Consider the following 22000-nt stretch of genomic DNA (forward strand, 5'->3'; position numbering starts at 1 on the left):
ATACGGGTGAATGAATGAATTGATTTCAACAAACCCAAGAATATATATATATATTTTTTTCCAAATAAAGGTTTCTTAAATCACAACCCGTTTTAAACATCTATGTATTTAATCCAGATTTAACCAGTTGGCATAATGCGTTTCCACGCTTTTCTAAATTTTACTAAATCACATTGTACACACAGGGACAGACAAAAACAAGGCATACTAAGATTTTAAGATAAATGCATGGTTTATTGTAGTAATAACCAAAAATCAAATCTGATTTTTCTCAGCCAGCTCTTTCTTCAGAGTGAAGATCCACAGGTTAATCAGCAGGGAGGATCCTGCCTCAGGCATTAGGCAAGTGACTTCAAACGTCCTTGCGTTGCGAGGTGTGTGGCTGTGTTTGTTCCTGTCAGGGGGCCACATGTTCCCAGTGTTTTTAACCCCCAAGTAAAACATATTCAACCCTTGAAACAAGGCATGTGTTCACTTCCCCCTCCTTTAAAGTGCATTCTTGTGAAATTGTGGTAAACGCCATGTGCTGCATACAAATTCAGTCACTTATGTTAAAAATTTTCACAAGAGCATTCTGATACAAAAATAACACACAGAATGAGGAGTCCACATGGTGGAGGACATCTGCTAGAGTTTTTGACCGACTGTTGTCCTCGGGGCGTGGACATGTGTAGCTATGACGACCAGTTGCTACAACAGTTCCACCGCCTGAAGGGATGAAATCATGTGCTGGTGTCTGATAGGGTGTCCAGCATCACGTCGCTCTCGTACATGTCGCACTCCAGCGTTAATGAGAGCCGGAGAGGCGTCTCCAGCATCATCTTTTCCTGATTGGACGCCGGCGTCTCCAACATCGACAGGTTAGTCTCTTCCGACCTTGGCGTGGCTTGAAGGTCAATCGACTCCGACGTGTTCAACATCTTCATCAGCGTCGGGGTGTTAAAGCTGCCTCGCACTTTGTCATTGATGTCGGTGCCTTTTTGAAAAAAAATATATATGTATATATATGTATATATATTTTAAATTTGCAGAATTAATGCAAGTATTGTTCATATTTATTGTTTTATATGTTTTTATGGGTATTTGAATTCAACAACTGAACTAAGATAAAACCATTTTTAACCACTGCTAATATTTTCCTACAGTGCTTTGTCTGGTAGATATTCTAGAAAATATTATTGCTACTTAAATTGTGGACGTTTACAGAATGTGATAGAGTGGGAACAACTGTTAACAAATGGGCTAATGTGACATAATCGTCAGCAAAAAGTGAAACATTCTAAGGCTTTACTACCGTATCTAATCGTGGGGCCCTATGAAATCTGTTTTATTACTTTACTGATATATGTTTTTCCTGAATTTCACTCCCTTTTCTCCATTTTACATTCTAACTATATTAATTATCCAAAATGTGTGTAGATTTTTGAATGGACAAAATCTAACAAAGCAGCAATCATAGGACCCTATCTAGCCATCTAAAGTCATTCTTAGCACATTATATCTACATGTCTTACATTAATGTGAACATTTATGACATTTTATTTTGTTAAAACAGCTCCTTAAAACATGAAGAAGATTTGGTCTTTCAGACTGAGTGAAATTGCTGAAAATATTCAAGAGTAAAAAAAAAAATATATATATTTATTTATTTTCGATATAACACAAACCTATATATGCGTCCGTGTCCCCGATGTACATCTCAATACAATGGCCAAGCATCGTCACTGAGAAAGTGTCGTCCCTTTTCAAACCGAGTGCCTATCATAGAAAAGAACAAAAAAAATAAAAAATAACTCTGGCAACAGAAAAACAAAAAATAATCTACTTCAATCCAATCCCAAGCCACTTTTTTATACCCCTGTTAAAACTGTAACCACGCACCAATAAAAACATTTTATGAATTTTCTATAGTTTACTTGAAATATTTTGCTTAAAACTAATTTGAGAGCACATTACTATAGATACTTGTTCAAACTAAAGTGCTGTGATGTACACGTCCTTACAAATACTTCTTACACACTTAAAACAACCTCTCTGGTTTAAACAACAATGAACTATCAACCACAATGAAACTGCACCAAGTTGAGAAATCAATGTCTTTTAAACCCACCGTGTGAAAGTAGTCGATAGCACTTTCAAAGTCCCCCATGAGGCTGTGCACATATCCTATGGCAGAATAGGTGGAAGCATGCTGTGGGATCAACACTAGAGCTTGACGATGGTACTCCAGAGCCTGGTCGTACTTTCTAAAACATTAAGCACGTTTCAAGAAGCTGTTATTCAAAGACTGAATTTAATAAGTCCTGTATTTATCACATGACACAAAGCATTCGTTCAATACTTTCAACTGTTCCAAGTTTCAATTTTTTAAACAAGGATGCTTTTTTCCCCACAACCTTAGCAGAAGCTTAGCAGTTAACAGATTAAAAAGAAATCTATAGTAGGTTCAAATACAGCTTACAAGATGTTGATCAGTTTATATTAGGACATAGAACCCCCCACACACAATTTATTGACTCTACTTACTTCAGTTTTCTACACACGTGACCCAAGTTGTTCAACAAAGGCTCCCACTTGTCCACGGTAACCTTAAATTAAGTCAAAAAACAAATTATAAGCAACGCTTACGCAGAACGTGAATTTTAAAGCCATGTATTAAATTGAAATGAATCACCTCATTCCCTATGGCTTTGATTTTCTCCATTGCATCCAGAAATAACCTTTCTGCCGTCTTCCACCTGCGCCAGTCGAGGAGGCAAAACATGCAGATATTTTATAAAACAGCAGCTTATGCTAGCAATGTTTGCAGAGCATTGTTTGGTTATTTCGTCAGCAGTGGTAAATTCAGTAAAAAGGATCATCAAAAAAGCTGCACATAGACTAAAAATTACTTTTAAAAAATAGATCTATTAGGAATACTGCGTCTTGTTTGACTGGATCAATATACTCACTCTCCATTTTGAAATGCAACCACTGCCACCTCATGTATGACAAACGGGTCTTCTGGGGCGATACTAAGCGCCTGGCTGAAAAACCGTTCCGCCAGTTTGGAGTTGTTAGTTAGACCGTACTCCAGCCCGATGTAGAGCATGGGTAAGTGACATCTGTGGAAATCAAACAGATTTAATGTAAAAGGAAAATATGTAGTATTGTAAAAGAAAGTAAAACTTGGCAAGACAAAAAAAAAGAAAAGAAAAAAAAAATGGGACCATGACAATGTAAATAAACTTGTTTTCAAACTGTTTAAAGTGATCAGGAGGAGCCATTGTAATGGGTCTGAGTTTGATATCATCATCTTGCAGATTTGAGAACTTATTTTCTTGAGATGGAAAGCTAATGATCCAATAAATTAAAATCCAAAAAAACATTTCTAAATATGTCTGTTTCTTATACATCCCTTGAGGTATTTAAAACTTGCTTTGTTGTTGCCTTTTAGCGTATCCATGTAAGAAAACGTCTGAGTAAATATTTTACTAATTATCCCTGCTCAATTGCTTGTTACCACAGAGACCAAACCATATGGCAGCAATTCAATACATTTAGGCATGAAGGTGTACTGAAGAGAATTTACTGAAGTTCATACTGACCATAAAAATCAGGGGAAAAAAAAAAAATCAGGGGGGGGAAAAAAACAAGATTTAATGCGACATGATTATTGGTGTGAGTAATACAGAATCTGTTGATCAGATTCAACAGATGTTTTTAGGCCAGTAAGAAACTGGCCTAAAAACAAGAAACAATATCCAGTGGGAACCGGTTGCTACCTACCCTTTCATCAGCTGAGCAGCAGTGAAGTATGCAGCCATGGCTTGGTCATGCTCACTTTCCACTGCAAAGGAGTGACCATAGGCGATCCACGCAGGTCCATAAGTTCTCTCTAGAGTGGTGGCTTTGCTGCAGGAAATAAAAGTTAAAAAGAAACCCAATTTCAAGAGGAACGAAGCCTTTTCTTTTGACTGCAAATACCTACCTAAGGTATCGCCTAGCGTGTTCATTTTTGTTGCCAACCATGAGATAATAGCACCCAACCGCAAACCATGAAACCTGAGAAAAATGTCATTTAGTTACAAACACAAAAAAAGCCATTGCTTGAATTTTTAAAGAAAAAAAAAAACAAAACATACTGGATTGTTGGGGTACAAGTCCACAAGTCTGTGTGAGAGGTAAAACAACTCTGCAATGAAAAAGGAAAAAACTGATCAGTCCTATTAACTCTAATAAATGTTGTCTGTAAATGTATGCACCCTATGCAAGTTAAATTACCATTTGCTTTTCCAAGCTCTACCAACGTTCCTATGTGAACTGGTAAACAGTTGGCATGGAAAGGGTCTTTCACCATTACCCTGAAAAACAAACATCATGCTTTAAAAAAAATCCCCCAAAATATCACATGTTCTGAGTCAAAGCTAGAGGTTAGGAGTCTTTTAAACTTCCTGTTTTTATGAAGTGGGGGGAAACAACAACCTTCCTGACAAACTATCACACCTTCTGTTTCTTCATTGTTTTTGTCATTGTTTTTTCATGTACTATTTGGTTAGTACATGAACCAAATAACAGGAACTCTGTGACTGCTTATCATCACAAAAGAAAAATGTTTTATGCAAATTTTCAGTGGAAGTACACATTTTTTGCTCAATAACACCCAATTTACCAGGAAAAAAAAACCCAAACAATGGACACCTACGTTGATGTGAGTTTGTAGCACATCTTGAAATCACAGTTATAATAATGCCTCTCAGCAAGAGACACGACTACATCCAAGTTGTCTTGGAGACCGTTGACCATCTCCGGCACCACCAGATCGCTGGGCTTGTTATACTGCAGAGGAACAGAAAACAAAAGCGCGTAAGATGGATGTTCTCTGTATTATCACCGAGAGTCAGATATGGAACTGAGAGAGAGCAAAAACAGGAAAAAAGGTTCTGATAAAGACTTATGGAAATGCGTTACTATTTCAAAACAAAACACACAAAGTCTGGCCTTTAAATGGCTTTTGAGCTGAAAAACAAACAACTGGGTAAAAAAGAGAGAAAACTAGCAAAACATAAAGATAACTTCAAACACCCGGTGATGGTAGTTAAAAAAGCAAATAATCTGTTCAGGATTCCTTTGAAGGTGATGTAGATTAAATATTTTCTGTAAAGCAAACTAAAGTCCTCAAGGTCCGGTGTCACGCAACTTTTAGATGTGTCTCTGCTTCAACACACCTGATTTCAATAACCAGGTCAATAGCAGGACTCTGGAAATCTTGAATGAAGAAATCAGCCATTTGATTCAGTTCAGTTCAGCAGGAGACACACATCTAAAAGTTGCAGGACATCAACCCTTGAAAACTGGAAGTGACGATGTCTGCTCTGAAGAGTCATGAAGAAATCTGTTTCCACTCAAAAATACTGAACACTTTTAGTAATATCTGAGTTCACAAGAAGCACATGTCAGAAAAAAAAGAAAAGTAACGATATTCCAAAAAACTTTTCTACTTTCCAAGTTGAAAAATGATTAATACAAAATAGAACTGATGCACCAATCAGAGATCAGATTAATTGGATTAATTGGAAAACAGGATATTGAATGGTCATATACTGAAAAACCAATTTTCCCTGTTTTTATTAAATACAAAAAAGCTAAGACTTTTCACCCTCTCTAGTTTTCAAATGCATCAACCAACATATACTGTATCCTTGGGTGCACTTTGCTTAGGAATGTGTGCCTTGATACATAAATGGGGGTTATGTTATAATTCCCTAGATTCAAAACCATTATATATATCAAGACATATTTTTGCAATTTATGTGTTATGTTATTTTTTGTACAAACAAAAAAAATCAAGTGCAGAGCCTCCTACCTTCTTTAATTTGTTCTCAAAAAGGAAGTGTAACAGCTCCTCTTCTTCCTCAGTGCACTGCTGACTTAGAGGAAGCGAGTCCAGGAAGTCCTTTTCTATCGCAGGAATGATGTTTATGGGAATGTGAATTCATAATAGAAGTACCAAACAAATAACAGGTGGCAAGGAGATTATCGGAACAGATTAACCTCACCTTCCTGTGCCGTCAACATGTGGTGGGATGTTAAAAGGTCAAAGGCTTCAAAGCAGTAGACATCAAGTTTCAAGGCCTCTTTGTAGCTGAGGGTGGCCAGAGGCCTGTTGTCCATGGCATCATAGATTTTGCCCCGCAGGAGGCAGATAGAGCTACTGATCTAACATTTTTCAGAGGGGAAAGAGAAACAGAGGGGAAACTAAATTCGGAAATTAATTAATGTTTTTTAAAAAAGAAATAACTGTTTTAAAACTGTGGTTTTCTAAATCATTTAATTAAGCATTATGCTTAAAAATGATTGTTCTTTCATGCTCTGGTGTCATAACAGTTTATACACTACATTACTCCTTAAATTTTCTTGGAATAAGAAGATCTGTCCAACCACTCGTAGTTGAAACCAAATTATTCGCTAATTTCCTAAAATATTGGCACAGATATTTTAGAGATGCTTCAGTACTTTCTCCAAAATCAGAAATTTACATGCACCAAAGTTAAATGTGTCTAAACACAGAAAAGACAGTTGATAATATCAAGGCTTCTGGAAGCTACAGATAGGTCAAGTCACAACATAAAAGTTATGTGGAACTCCAAAAGTTTGGTTCATCTTTGAGCTAACTCCTTGCTCTAATCCACTCTGCCTGTTTGGACATGCTTTAAGTTGGGAATCAGTGACATCTATGCCTGTAGAGTCTACAGTGTAGACTCTACTTACTGCACCGCTATTTAGGTTGACATGTAAGATGTTATATTTGTGGGATATTTTCAAGTCAAGTTTAACTTACAGAAGCAGGCGACATGTCCCATTCCTTTGCAGAGTCTGTCCCGCTGTCATCCTTTTCACTTTTATCTACTAATTTCTTGTTAACAGGCTCCTCTGCATCCAGGATATCCAAGGCCTGCTGGAACTCTTTGGCAGAATACTAGTTAAAAAAATAATAATAACAAAAGAGATTCACCTATGTGATCATCCACAATAATACACACGCATGAAACACTTTGCAACTTCCATATTTTTTAATTTACTTACGTGACACCTAGCAGCAAGATACTGACAAGCTCCATACAACTATGTGAAAGAACAGAAATCTCAATTTACAGCTCATCTTTTTCAGACAAGCTCACTTTAAATGTAGGTTGATGTGAAAAGCTTCAAATGGCGCCTACCTTGTCGAGTTTCCTTGAACGGAGGGCGTGTGAGGCTCTGTGGTACTGTGAGGTTAAGTAAAGGCACTGAGCTAGCCAGTAGATATCCTGGGGATCTTCTGCATGCCAAAGAAAGAAACCCTATCGTCACATTTTCATGCAACAATATTATCGGTGAGAGGTTTAAAAACATACCACTATCATTAGAGAGTTACTCTGTTCAAGGTGCCTTACACATTTGTGATGTCAAAATGTCTACACCCTTCTAGATTCAAAACGTCGCTACTTTTAAAATTAGACATAGAAAATTCATAATTTATGTCAGATATGAATGCCGTCCATAAAGTCCAATAAAAATGATTTTCTCTTTACCATTTTCATTTTCTCAGCAACACAGAAATTCTGATCAAGTTACCTTTTCAACTTTCGATTATGTTACCAAGTCACTTAAAACTGAGCGTGTTAATAACGTCAGTACCCTCAGGTTTCCTACATCGTCTCTTTTGTTCACCCAATGTTGGCACAAGACGACTGACTGTAAACACAGCAGGTAGCTTAGAGGATAAGCAGCTCATACCTGACCAATTGTAGTTTTAACAGAAATGCCTTATTAACAGGAACGGGTGGTGCTCTTTCAGTTTCACAGCATAACTACTGTTTCTATCTTATAAGTGAGGAAAAAGAGCAGCAGCTTTTCTCTTGAAGAGTGAATAAATACAAAGATCTCAACAGATGAGGAAGGAGATAAGGCAAGAGGCTTCAAATAGTAGTATTTAAGACGATTTCCTTTTTTCCTAATTGATCAATAGGTCAATTTCACTAAATTAATCCCACTTCTCCTCCTTTGATCAGACCTTGCTCTGGAGGGGAGGGCATGATAAAACCTTGACAAATGGAGCGACGGTCAACAGGTTACCAAGATGCGCCCCGAATCCATAAGTCCGCCCGCTGGACAGGTAAGGGGTCAGTACTCTGGGTTTAACGTGCGACAGGCTCTGAAGGAGCAAAAGGTCCAGTCGTTGTACAAATTAATTTAACAAGACAACCGACTGCTACTCACCATGAGAAAGGGATGCTATCTTGTCGGCCCAAAACAGCGCACTTTGATACTGTTGCTATAAACAAGCACATAAGAAAACACAAGGTTAGTTATATACGCAATTTTCACTTAGATTAGAGTTTTCGTTTTGTTGTTAACCCGGTGAACTATAAAGTTTTTTTTTTCGCTAAGTGTGTTGGGAATTAGCATCTGCTAGCAACACAGAAACCAACAAGGGCTTCAGTTGACTCACCTGGTCAATGTACTGCCGAACTCGTTTTCTGAGTCTATCGAGGTTCATTTTGTTTTGTTTTAAAGTTGACGCTGTAATCTGGTTTAAAATCGTGACATTCCCGTTGAAGGAGAAAGCTGCACAGTTAGCCTCGCGCTAACTAGTTAGCCTCGGAAAATCAAATCCGCGGCTTCTCCCTGCAGTGTGTGTTCTGCCATAAAGTATCGTAAAGAAATTCGAGTAAGACAAACAGTTCCGCCTCAATGCGTTCCTTTAAAAAAAAAAAAAAAAAATCAGCGTGAATTATAATTATTCACAGAAGAACACCAAAAGACTTAAGTTTATACCATCGTCGTTACATACAACTTTAACATTAATGCACTTGTAAACACAGTTGAATCACAACTGTAAATGGTAGCGAAAAGCAACACCAGGAGAGACCTACAGTATATTACCCATAGATACATGGTTATGGTGACAGCTGGTCAATTATCCCCCCTCTTCATTTGGTTTTAAATCACCACGTTTATTACATTTTTCTTTGTACTGGACAAATACATTCAAATTTGGGGACAAATATATTTACAGAACAAAATACATTCTCTTAAACTTTTTAACACATGTAAATCCTTGGAAACACTAAGCTATTTCTCTGAGGCATATTCATTTGCACAGGGAAATAATTTGTTACTTCACTTCAAAGATAAGACAACATATTAACATTTACTGCAGGCCATGGACACTTCATCATCTGTCTGCAAATGTAAACTTTTTAAAGTAGTTTAATCAGCTGGTGCAACCACAAGGACTACATGAGCCAATGGCAAGACAAAGGAACAAAAGAACAATTTCACTCCATTGTAACAAAACAGCTTTTGTTTTGTAGAAACTTTGTTTGAATAACTGTTCATGTAAAGAAAAGCTGCAAACATCTGGCACAGTAGCACGCGTAAAGGGAATACTGATGAATGAGTTCCATTCAGATAATAACATTTCATGAATGAACATCCATACAACACTGACCTCTGCTGTCCAAATGAGGCTACAACAACATTTGGTCCAACAGCGACGATTTTTGGAAGCAATTTAAATTCTATTGCAGAATGAACACCTATTTGCAATACCAGGTCATGCTTTGTATACTAAAAGCGAGATAGTTGTACCTGCAGTCACAAGAAACATAAACCTTCCACATTCAAATTAACTAAATAAAAATTATTTTAAAAAATTGCAGTTAGGTCTTGTTTGGAAGAACTTTCTGTGATTAATCTCCCAGCACAGTATCTGTATTTCTGCACAGAAAGAGAACTCATGAATGAATTATATGCAGAAGGGTTAGTATTTCTGTAATTTACCATGAAATAAAAGAAATCCACAATGATTTTGTGGCCAGGGGCTAAACAGAAACATGCAGTTTGGAAATGTGGCACATTGTTGCTCTTATGACGTATAGCATGCTCCCATGGGATGACCATAATAACAAAATCTCAGCTCCATTGTTGTCTTTTGTGTGTTTAAAGAGGCAAAAATGACCAAACACATACAAACAGTCACATTAAGAAAAACACAATTCCTGTTTCTTACAGGTGAAAAAGATTTGTTGAGATGTTGATGTTTTGGGGACTTTGCATAACTTTTGTCTTGAATGACATGCATCTTTATTCATTACAAAATCACACAGTACAAAGCACAAATAACAGTTTTCTTTTCAAGGCAAAACTCTCTGCAATCTCTGAAGGTTATTCAAGAAGGTTGCTGCTCCACGAGAGAAAACAAGACATTGGATTTGTTTTATGCAAATGTCACAGATTTATACATCTCCAAAGCAAGGCCTCCTCTGGAAAAATCAGATCACAAACGTATTTTACTCTGCTTGGAATATAAACTCCTTGTTTATAGGCAACCTGTAATGAAGAGAATTATGAAGGAGTGGTCACTGGAAGCTGAAGAAACTCAGCCTTCTCCTCTTCTTACCAAACACATCTTCCTTTAATCCACAGTTTGTCTGTCACACCTCAAATGTTTTACCTCCCACCTCACCTCCCGTTTGTCTTCAACCAAATCAGGAAATGCTGCTCCTCTTTTTGCCTCCTCCTCCCACTTGTCTTGTTTCTAGAAGTCAAGAGAAGAGGCAGCTGGAGGCACTGAAGGCTGCATGTCGACGTGGTGTCAGCCACAGATCCCTAAAGGCATGTGTGCAAAGCAGTTCTGTGGGATTCCGTAGCACCTCTTCAACCTTAGCTCGACCCGGAAGAAGGCTCCAGTTTTATGGAAGACATTCTGCGTTGTTCCAGAATCAAAGAAAACCCACCCATCAGTCATCAGTGGCTATAGAGAAACAGAGCTAGGCTCAGCACTATTTCCGTCATGAGAGAAGGAGCGGAGGAGTGTAAATACTTCGGTGTTCACCTGGACAACAGATGCAATAGTAAAGCTGTTTACAGTAAGAGATAGAGGACATTTTACTACTTGAAAAAACTTAGGTCCTTCAACGTTTGAAGCAAGATGATGTATATAATCTACAAGTCTGATGTGGAGAATGCAATCTCCTCTGCAATCAGAGCCAGGGACTTGCAGTATATAGAGTTTGAAGTTAACTGACTGCACAGCTTTTTAATGGATTTCCAGTTGGTCATTATAATCATAAAACTTTTTAAATTCAACTTTAAGTGACTTAGGAAAAAACAAAAAAACTTTCCACCATTACCTGAAACATTTGCAGGCTCTGCAGGCACCTCATTAATGGAGCTTGTTTTCATGCCCAGTTCACTACGGCAGGGGACGCTGCCAGTTCCAGGAAGTCTCACTGGTGGATCTTCCATTGCTCTCTTCTGGGAACAGGTGCAGAGAAACACTGGGCTCTCTGGGACTGGGGAAGTACAGTAGGATCTCCAAACACTCCATGTAACAAATAAATGAGTGTGAATTTGCATGAACAATTATTGTTGATAAAGTTAAATATCGATCTATTTTATAATGCTTTCGTTTAAAAATCTCTCCACTTTGATCATTAGCTGACAATGAAGATAAATTTATCAAATTTGCCATTCTTTTTTGCACAAATTCAGCGTCGGGTCGTTACTGTGTTTCTGCTGATTGGGGAAAAACAAATTGCTTAATTGTCGCACATGTTCTTTTGCTTTTCTGTCTATCCCTGTTTCCCAATCATAGTAAGATCAGCAAGAAGAGGCTGCGCATCTCCCCAAGGTCAGGTTCTAATCTGTGTGATGGTTGTGACTATGGTAACAGGTCCCAGAGGAAAACTCTGTTTAGATGTGGCTGCTTCACAGCGGCTCCAAGCCTTGCTAGGATTACAGACTGTGCACCTGCAATCAAACATAGTTACTTTGTTGTTGCAAATTTGCTAAAACTGTCAGATTTTTAAAAAACAAACAAACTACCATTTGTAATAAAAACAGATCACATTACTTTTTTGGAGCATAATCTATTCAAATTTTTTTTCTGAAGAACAAAACAAACAAACAAACAAACAAAAGCAAATATAAAGAAAAAGGAATATTTTTTCTTTATGTTATGCAGTATTTTCTGTATTTTCTACCTGAAAATACATAAAATACAGAATATTGAGTTATATCAATAAGTGTAGTCACTCATCATGGGCATGTTGGGGTGAACTGAACACTCTGGCTGAACAGTACACAGGTTATTATATATATATGTTGGATATTTGACCAATCATCTTGGCAGAATTGTATGAGTTCATTTAAAATTAGATTCAAATTAAACTTAATCCATAGATTTTCCAGCGCAGGGCCCATTCCTGAAGCTTAATGTTAGCCAGCTACTAGGTTACGGTGAATTTGAAGGTTTTGGAGGTAATTTTCCATTTTCATTTTTCCACCTTCTTTTTCTGCAATGTATCAGTACCACTCAGACAGAGTGAACCAGAGCTAAGGCATGGGGGTACCACTTCAATGCCTGTGATTGTACTGTGAAGACAGCAACACAGTAACGGCTTAAGCCTGTCAGAAAAAGAAGAAAACAACTCCAACTCCTGTGCAGTTGTGAATAAAACTAAACTGGCAAAAGTGTAAAACCCACTTCTAAAGATGTTTTGAAGTCAACACAGTTTTCAGTGGATAGGAGAAAAGGAAAGACGCTAAGCCCTGCCATGCTATTAATGGTGTTGAGCTACAGCAAAATGGATGCTGTGACCGGTAAGCAGGCTTTAACTCTCTGAAAGTGGCACTTTTGATGGCAGTTTGGCACATTTCTGTTCCCCTGAATGCGGGACGTTTCCTCCATTTTCATACACAATCCAGGGAAGGCGGACATCCCACGTACATCTGTGCTATGAAAGGGCATAAATAATGGAAGCTGCAGACTTTACATGTTAAAAAGTGCCCACAGCACCGTTACATAACAGCAGAATGGTTTATGAGAATAACAAATTAACATGAGTAAAAGCCGAGTACAGGGACGTGCTTGACTTACCTTCTCCAAATATAACCATAGATTTGTTGCCAGGTCTCCTGATCATCTTTGTTCATTGACGTCTTTAGTGCTTGATGAAATAGGTAAACGTTTTTTTTTCCCAATTAATTATCTCTTTATTTAAAAAAAAAATACAGGGCAACTTTTACATTGCTGTTTCAAATGATTTGCTTGTTTTGGTAGAAAGATATAGATCCTGACCTAAAGAACAAGATCTCGGATGTGATTGACTGACATGAGCTTCCTCCTTAATGTGGCTGGACTTAACCGCAGAGACAGGATATAGAGCGTCATTTTGCAGAGGGAGTTAAACGTAGAGCTGTGATCTGACTACTTTCGAAAGGAAGTCAGATCACATACTTTAGGCATCGGATCAGAAAAACACCTGGACCTTAGAGATTTCAGAGATTGGGTTATTGTGAATCTGTATGATTGTCTTGTTTTAAAATAAAGTAGAAATAATTCCCTCACTGTAAATGGATTTTAGTTTTTTTTTTTTTTTTGGAAATTATTGAGGATGAATTGACATTAAATGATGGACATACGAATCATTTAATGTCTTGCTCTTGCCAGGTAACATAACAATTGTTGACAATCTACTTCTTGCATCTGCTACTGATCTGTGAGATGAATCACGACAGATTGGAGCACAGCATCGTCTTTCAATTTAGGCTGATTGAATAGATTTGACTATATATTATTATAATGTTCAGGAACACGATCACTAAGTGAAACACATTACATAAAATAACTACACACAGATGTTTTCAAATCTTTCTTTTTGATAATTATACTAAGCTTCTGCTTTTAGCTAACAAAAACATCGCATTTAAAATTAGATTATTACATTAGACCAATAAAAAAAAAAAGTCATTTTGTTACTTTTACTTTGACAAATGTCTTTTATTCTAATTTATTGAACATAACTGGCTGCACAGCGGCTGGAGGGAGAATAAAGAAGAAGTAATTGCTCATCTAGTTGCCACAACAGAAACGACTCACTAGCATGGCTACACAACAGAGGTATGTTAGAATAAACTTTGACTTTACTGACATTATTATATGTGGGAACGCGTTCTGTTGCAGCCATATCAAGCAATTTGATAAATGGAGAACACATTTTGTGGTTAAAAATAGAAGTTGTGTTATCGCTCAGGAAGTGAACTTGTTCATAATACCAATTCTTACTGCAGGGGAAACTCCCAGAGAGATGATCATAAAAGGCCAAGATTTGAGCATGCACTTTATTTTGGGCCATCTGCAACATTGAGACACGAGTGTCTGCATCCCTTGAAGAGGAACTTTAGATGAGGGTGTGTAGGGGAGAAAGGCCAAAGGTGGGGCAGTTTCAGGGTCAAACAGTGCTTGAAATTAGAGTGACCACTGCAGCATCTGTTGCTCATTCCATATTCACTGACTAACTTGACCCTTCTCGATGCATGAGAGAAAGGGGGGGCACACACAGTTGGCGTATCTCGCCTCACTACAGACAGAAACCAAAATCCATCTCGCGCTTTTCAGTCGCATGTCTTTGTGACAGATGTTTCCAAATACGGACATCAAAGCATATTTTCTGAAAGCAAAGGATGCCTGTCCCAAATTGAAACGACAAATAAAGCTTGGCAAATAATCCCACGCTGATCCTAATATTTCAAATGTTTAGAGGTCTCATGAAACAAAAAAGTTTTAAGAAATGAAGACCACACAGGGAACTGAACCAACACCAGTTTATTCAAAGATCAGAGGGGGAAAAAAAACTCTCTAAGCAGACTTTTCAGATCATCTGGCTTAAACCCAACAAAAATAAATAAATAAATAAATAAATAAATAAATAAATAAATAAATAAATTACAGATGCTTGAAAAAATGTTCACACCCTTGAAACATTTACAATTTTCCATGTTACACCCAACAGGCTGAACGCATTTTATTGAGATTTGATGTGATAGAACGACACAAGAGAACACATGACCATAAGGAGGAAAGACTTATGTCTCTCCTCCTTATACTTATGTCTCTAACAACGTTGTACACAACTCAGTCAGATTAGATTTAAATTTATTTTCAAATCTGGAAGATTTGTTCTCTGAAACACATAGCCTTTTGAACATGGACCATAAAGACCAGAGCGTGTTCTCTCACATTTTCTGTCTGATTATGGCTTGTGCTTAGTTTTAAACTTGACGTATAATGGTTTTCTTTCAATGATAGTTTTCTTCTTTGGATAATAGTCCAAAGCTTAGGATATTGTCTTTAGACCTTATCCCTGTTTTAAACTTCTCCACCACTTTATCTATGCAGAAGCTTTTACTTAGAAGAGTAAAGGGGGCTAAACAGTTATTGAATTCACGGTTTTCGGGTTTTCGGTGCTTTTTTTTTGTTTTTGTTAACAGTTCGTTATTCCGTCAAGAAATTTCTAGATTGCGTTCATTCACCACATATGTCCTAATAAAGTACATTGATGATTCACGGTTGTTGTTTTTTAAAAACGTGGATAAAATCTTAGTGCTATGATCACCTTTGCAGGGCAGATGCAGCCATGTCACCGGGCCTTGGTGGTCATCAACCACTGACTGTTTCCTCACTAAATGTGGGCTAGCCCACCTATTCAGCAGTATGTGCTTGAATCCTCACTGGGGCCGGTGTCACCGCCCTCATCACTCCGCTGAAATGATTGCACTTGGCCACAATAGATTTTAAAGAGGAGCTAGTTATTATTTGTGTGGGATCACTCCATTTGTCCCATTGGTCTTTCACCTTCAGATTCATAATGTGGGTGCTCTTGAGAGGTTTTAGAGATGATGTCTAAACATCGCATACGCTGTCTCACAGCAATATGAGGCAAAGTAAATAATGAAACATATGCAGATGGTATCTATAGTAACTGTAAGTAGGTCTTAATGACCTTACATATGAACAGCAGTAACAGTTACATGCATATAGTGACTAGAAAGTTGCATAACGCAAAATAAGCAGTTTGAACTCGCTGAAGCACAAAGAATAGTTCAGGGCCCTTCAGCTCAGTGTAAGGACAGCAGCAGTGGTGCACAACTTGTTCCAGGGCATTCACTGGACAAAACTCAGAGAATTAACACACATTTGAAGCTCTTAGTGTGTGTGTGTGTGTGCGGTTTTTTTTTTTGAGGGGGGGGGGGGGGGGGGTGCATGCGTATGCCTAAATAAAGTCTTTGCTAATGACTTACCTCTCGCAGCAGCTGTTCATCTCTTATGAATGTTTTCTCCAAGCACTGCCAAACACATCTCAGCCTCCTTCTCTGATTGGCTGTTGGAATGTGAGAATTGCTTGATAGTTCTTGACACATGACAAAAACAGACATGAGGTTATATAATAAATTAAGAGGAATTAGGTACATAATTGAATACTGTCCGCACTTTCAAAATCTCCTATGGGGTTTACGTTGAGTAATTAAAATCCAAATTGTTGAATTTGTTTGCTTTTGTCGCAGTTGCATGTCTTTTTTGTTCACTCGTTTGCCCACTTTTGTTTAGTTATTCTTTAGTTTTTAAATGATGTAAAAAAAAAGAGAAGATTCAAGAGAGTGGAATAGCAACACAAATATTTAAATCCTTATCTTGATAAAAAAAAAACAAACCCAAACAAACAGTTTTTAAATTTATATCTCAGGACACTACAAGTAAGATGAATATTAAAAACAACATTCTTCAAAACATAGTAAAAAGTATCCTTTTTCAAAGTTTATAGCCATCTCTAAATGTTTTACTATTCTAAAGGGCATACTAGATGTTTCCTCTCCCTGCTATTTGCCTCTGCCGTCCTTACTGGCCTTGTTTGCAATTATTGCTGCCATTAACTTTATGCTCTCTGTCATTTCCTTCTCTAGCAGCCACACCTGTACCGGTGATTCTGTGTATGGCTGTATCCTTTTTTCCTGCACAAACACACTGACAAATATACTGCAAGTATTAACTTTGTGTTCTTTCCGTCTTCATACTAGAACTTTACTTTTTCAATTTTCTGTTTAACTTTTAATTAACTCCTCTTTTCGAGAAAAAGGAGCTGTTATTCTCTCCGGCATGTGAGCCCAGTCTGCTTCTTAGAACAAAACAAGGGCGCCAAATTCTGCTGCTGAAACCTGAAAACAGAACTCCGGCTCCTAGAATGATTTAAACTGAGAACAAAAAAAAAAAATTCTTCGAGTGTCAAGAGGGAGGACAGGTTAAAAGTAAATTCCTATTACAGAAAGAGGCATGTGCAAAGAAAGACAAAAACTGAGAACAAATCATCATCATAGTCCTCATCATGATTCATTCAGGCTGCCCAACATAAACAAATATAGCCATTACTTTAGTATTTGGGACAGTCTTTAACTTTCATTTGTATGACTTTCAAATAGACGCATGCAGTGTTTCATGTCACAACGTAAAAGTAAAGAGGGTGTTTTATTTTTTTTCTACCACCACATGGTTTGAGGATATCTGGGACAATGTGGAACTAAGTGTTTTGTACAAGGTCGTCCTGAATCTGAAGGTGTGTGGATTGGATTGCCAAACTGGAGGATATTGCTGCTTTCTGTTAAAGATCCACAGCAGCTAGAAAATAGTGCCGACTTCTAGCAAACTCTATATATGGAATTATAAAAAGTATATAATTAAAATGCTTTTTAAAATTAATTTTGTAGAACCCAAACCTTTAATGACTTGTGCTAAATCTTTAATTCTTAAAATCATTTGGAGGCGATTTTTATTAAGTGGAATATGTCTGTTAGCAGTCTGTCTTTATCATTTTTTATCTGTTAAATGTAAGTTTTAGACAAAAAAAATTCCTCAGTTTGTAATAGATCCTATTTCTCTTACGTCACATCCATTAAAAGTGCGTGCATAAAAAAATGAGTTATATAATTATATTTCACACAAACCTCCAAATGATAATACTCAGTCATGCCACCTTCACACACATGCACCCCCTCCCCATTTGTGAACCTGTTCAGTGTGTACAATAAAACCACAGCAACTGTGCACGAAACTGAGACCAGTTCGTTTGTGTTTACGCATCTTAAATCAAGTTATTTTTTAAAAAATTTCCATCGCAAGAAAACAAGCTTTTAAAAACGCCCAAGGGAGCCGCTTTCTGCAGACTGCAGGGCTACGCAATCAAAAAGTAGTATTCTAATGATCCCTGACACAACTGTCAGATGATATCCTCCAGGGTGCGATGATGCTTTACATTACAGTGGGGGATCAATAGGAAAGATGACTGCAGAGGGAGAAGGAGTCAGGAGCCTGCGGTGCACAAGCATTAGGCTTGTGCTAATTCCTCTGAGTCTACTTGACCCCATGAAAACTTAATTTATTAAAAAAATTATTCCATACTCCTTATCTAAGGAACTACATATACACTACACCTCAAAAATATTCACAACCCTTTAGTCTTTTCCACATTTTGTCTCATGTAGGGTAGACAACATACAAGGTTGTCTGTATAGGGTAAAACTAATACTGCACACAAAACTGAGATCACCATCTCCACTGTGAAGCTCGGTGGTGGCAGTCTCATGCTGTGGGAATGAGTTTATGTATTTTTTTGTTTGGTAGCAACAGAGAAGTTAGTCAGAGTTGATGTAGAAACGGATGGCAGTAAATGGAACAATCTGAAAACCCAGCTGGGGTTGTAAAAGATTTCAGACTGCGACAGAGGTTCACCTCCCAGGGTAACCACCTTACAGATGCAGATAAAAGAATGTTTTGGATCGAAGTATATGAATGTTTTTTACTGGCCCCAGGAGACATGCTCCAAAAGATTTGCAGTTATATCTGCGTAATATTGAGTCGGGTGGCATGAACACGATTAATTTGTAAAGATTCTGAAAAGCACTTTCCCTTTCAATTTCCTATCATGTGCTAGTTTGGGTGTGTCTATCTTATGCAATTTCAATAAAATACATTGAAGCGTTTGGTCGTTATGTGACAAAATGTAAAGACATTTCCAAGGATATGAATATTTGGGTGGCAGCTGTTGTCTTGTGAATAATGAGAATAATGAGAAGTTGCTTTTGAGATGCTATTAAGGCGTTGAACAATGACTTAATGTAGATTTATCTAGGTCATGGAAGTGGGTTCAACAACAACAACAACACCAATAACAACAAAAAGTCTTCCAACATAAATCCTTCAGTGAAGTCATCTGGTAGACTCAGCTTGCTTTTTATGCTCCTTATGTAAATGAAAGATTCATTGATTCTTTTTATTTATTTATTCCAGTCAAGATTACAGCAACTTCGCTTAAAAAAAAGTGATAGTGTATTGTCAAGCAGGATCTTAGGTTGTCTGAGTTGGTTTTGGGTTTTTCATGAAAAGAGCCTCGAGGAACCTTCTTGTGAACGTGAATGACTGAATAGCATTTGGGGTTATCCAAAAAATCTCTTCATAAAAAACTCAAATCTCAAAAATTATACTTCACACATTCCCTATACACATTTCTTATCCCATCTGGATAAAGCAAAGATTTATCCAGGTGCTGGGCGGTTGAGCAGTGCAGAAGCCGTAGTCCTCAACACAGTTCTGGCGTTGTTTCTCTTTACTGCATGTCTTCCCCTTCTCTGTTCTCCCTGCTTCCTGTCCATTTACTGTTAATAGAGGCCACTATGGCATAAAAAACAAAGATAAGCCACAAACCCTAGAAAAGGGCAAGACATGTAAAACTCAAAAATTCAAATGAGCAAAGTATGCTATTTGCAATGATTGTATAAGATAAGCCTAGAAAAGAATTAAACAAAGCAATACATATTATGATCTGTATGCTTGAAAATCTGAAAAAAAAAATAAAAAATTAGAAACATTTCTACTGAAAATCCCCATAAAAGGAAGAAATTACATTTTAAACATGTCTTTTATTCCATTATTGTTATGTTCTGTGTTATTCTGTGTATTTATTTTGAGTTTCTGCGTCTGAGTCTCCGTGTTGTCCTGTCTTACCCTTTGATTGTTCCCTGTTGTGTCTTGTTTCCTTGATTACTCCCTGTGTATTTAACCCCACCTGTGTACCTTGTTCCTTGTCGGGTCCTCGTCTCATTTGGTGTCATCGTTCTGTCTCTGTCTTGACGTCCATTCGTTCACCCAGCGCTACCTGTGGTAAGCCCTTGTTTCTGCTTAGCAGTGCTGCCTGGGGTATTGGACTGTTTGTGTTATTTGGGATTTCATCATTAAACCGCCATTATTCATCTTACCTGGGTCTCCAAGCGTCTGCCTCACCACCACCTCACATCACACCGTGACAATTATTTTCAGCATTTTTCTTTTCCTTCTGGTTTGATACTGAAGGCTGGCAGTCTGAATGGCAAAATTTGAAACACAGATGTAAAAAAGAAAAAGACACTTTGTCCTAAATTCTCTGGTAACAGTTTTGCAATTCAGTTATTAAAGATGCGCATGAGGAACACATGCTGTACCTTCACAACAATCTTTTGTCTTTCTTTTCCTCCATCTACACCAGCACACTGAACAGAACAAGCCTCCTTTCACTGAGGCGTTCAGTTTATTTGTTTCTACTTCTTCCAAACACCTGTGGGAAAAAAAAAAGTCAGAAGCAAAAACTAGTGGGAGTTACTCTGACTAAATTTATCGAAGGGGCAACGGCGCACGCTCAAAAGATGCTGCCAAGATGTTTAGGAATGCCTAACTCTTTTAAGATCTCCCAGAAAAGAGAGCTGCATTTTCCTGCTGATCAGACTGGAAAGGTTAGAAGCGCTCATGAAGGGCTGATTAAAAGTGTATTTCAATGGCAACGCAATGACTCTGTGGTGTTTTTATAAAAAGCGCATTTATTTTGATCAGAATGAGAATCTGGTTCTTGAATTAGACCACGCAAACAAAACAGATTTAAAATAACTCTGAGCCTATGGAAGCAAAACAGTAGTTTTCGTTTCACTTTCAATTTCTGAGAAGTGTCCTGTAATTGTACAAGTCCATGCAGATAGAATCGAAGCACGTGTATTTAGACACAGACACACTTTTGTTCATTGCTTATTGAGATCAGACCAGAGGAAAACAGTAGCTTATGTTCCTTTCAACTGTGATGGAAAATCATTAACTCCTTAGAGAAAAGTAATTAGATGGTAGAGACACCATGGGGAACACCGACGGTTTCTCTTTCCTATGGGTAGAAGCAACAAAACAAAGACAGTTAAAATGTTGTTGAGAGCCTATTGTTGATTTTTTTTTTTGATAGCTTGTTTTGACACAAATACAACGTCTTGCAAAAGTTCAGAACATTTGAACTTTTCCAGATTCCGTCATGTGAGGAAGAATTTCATTGTACTTTTAACAGGATTCCAAATGATGTACCAACACAAATGAAGTGGAAGAAAAGTAAAACCTTCATGATTTTCCAACATTTTCAAGAAAAATCCAAATAGTGTGTCACTTGTTTGCATTCACCCATCTTATCAGACGGTAAACATGGTCCACCTTTATCTTATGTAGTCTAAACACAAACATAGCTGCACTGTAAAAAGCTTCAGGAGCTTGCTTCCTAAAACTAGCAAACAAACAGCATCAAGGAGACCAAAGAACGCATCGGACAAGTCGGCGATAAAGTTGTGACGGAGGTCAAAGCTGGGTTAGGTAACACAATATCTCAGGCTTTGAACACTTCAATCAATCATCCGAAAATAGAAAGGGTTGGGCACAACTGCAGACCTACCATTAACCATCCACTCCAACATATAGCAAGGAGAACATTAATCAAAGAAGCAGCTGGGCCTATGCTCTGGGGGAGCTGCAGATGGCTTTGATGGGAAGACGGCAGGAGCTAAATTCAGAGCTAGATGGCAGAAAACACGCTTATTCATAAGTGTATTCCTATAAATACAAATTGGAAAAATTATATATAGCCACTTTTCAGCCAATCTTATTTTTCTGAGTTATTTTGCTTAAAAATTCAGTCACTAGATTTGAAAAGCGGGTGGGCGATGTAACCCCAGAAGACTTGCAGCAGGTCCTTTGGGGATTTTTTTCCACCTTTAATAGACTTTTGCAAAATCAACTTTTGCTGCTCTAACTGCGTGAAAGGGTGATTCTGCAAAGTCAGGGGCTGAAGAGAAATGTGTGCCAACC

The 22000-nt window shown here is 37.6% G+C and overlaps 1 protein-coding gene across 1 annotated transcript; it reads right to left on the reverse strand.

Annotated features, from left to right (window-relative positions):
• Positions 1–184: 184 nt before the first annotated feature.
• On the reverse strand, positions 185–8664 carry cdc16 (cell division cycle 16). Its single transcript, XM_005810809.2, has 18 exons — positions 8474–8664; positions 8242–8296; positions 7203–7300; positions 7066–7104; positions 6821–6958; positions 6039–6198; positions 5846–5940; positions 4685–4818; positions 4264–4343; positions 4125–4174; positions 3971–4044; positions 3769–3894; positions 2952–3104; positions 2675–2738; positions 2527–2588; positions 2111–2246; positions 1668–1758; positions 185–976 (listed from the first exon to the last, which is right to left on the reverse strand). The coding sequence occupies exons 1-18, from the start codon at positions 8519–8521 to the stop codon at positions 723–725; spliced, it is 1857 nt and encodes a 618-aa protein (XP_005810866.1). The 5' UTR covers positions 8522–8664; the 3' UTR covers positions 185–722.
• Positions 8665–22000: the final 13336 nt, after the last annotated feature.

Source organism: Xiphophorus maculatus, chromosome 7, assembly GCF_002775205.1.
Source record: "Xiphophorus maculatus strain JP 163 A chromosome 7, X_maculatus-5.0-male, whole genome shotgun sequence".
Lineage (NCBI taxonomy): Eukaryota > Metazoa > Chordata > Actinopteri > Cyprinodontiformes > Poeciliidae > Xiphophorus > Xiphophorus maculatus.

Excerpts from the sequence above, each read along its gene's own strand:
- cdc16 (XM_005810809.2), bottom strand. The coding sequence starts at position 8,521 with ATGAACCTCGATAGACTCAGAAAACGAGTTCGGCAGTACATTGACCAG. Across the intron at positions 6,959-7,065 it reads ATCTTGCTGCTAGGTGTCAC|TATTCTGCCAAAGAGTTCCA; the intron begins GTAAGTAAATTA and ends TTTTTTAACTAG. Across the intron at positions 2,589-2,674 it reads TCAAAGCCATAGGGAATGAG|GTTACCGTGGACAAGTGGGA; the intron begins GTGATTCATTTC and ends ACTTAATTTAAG.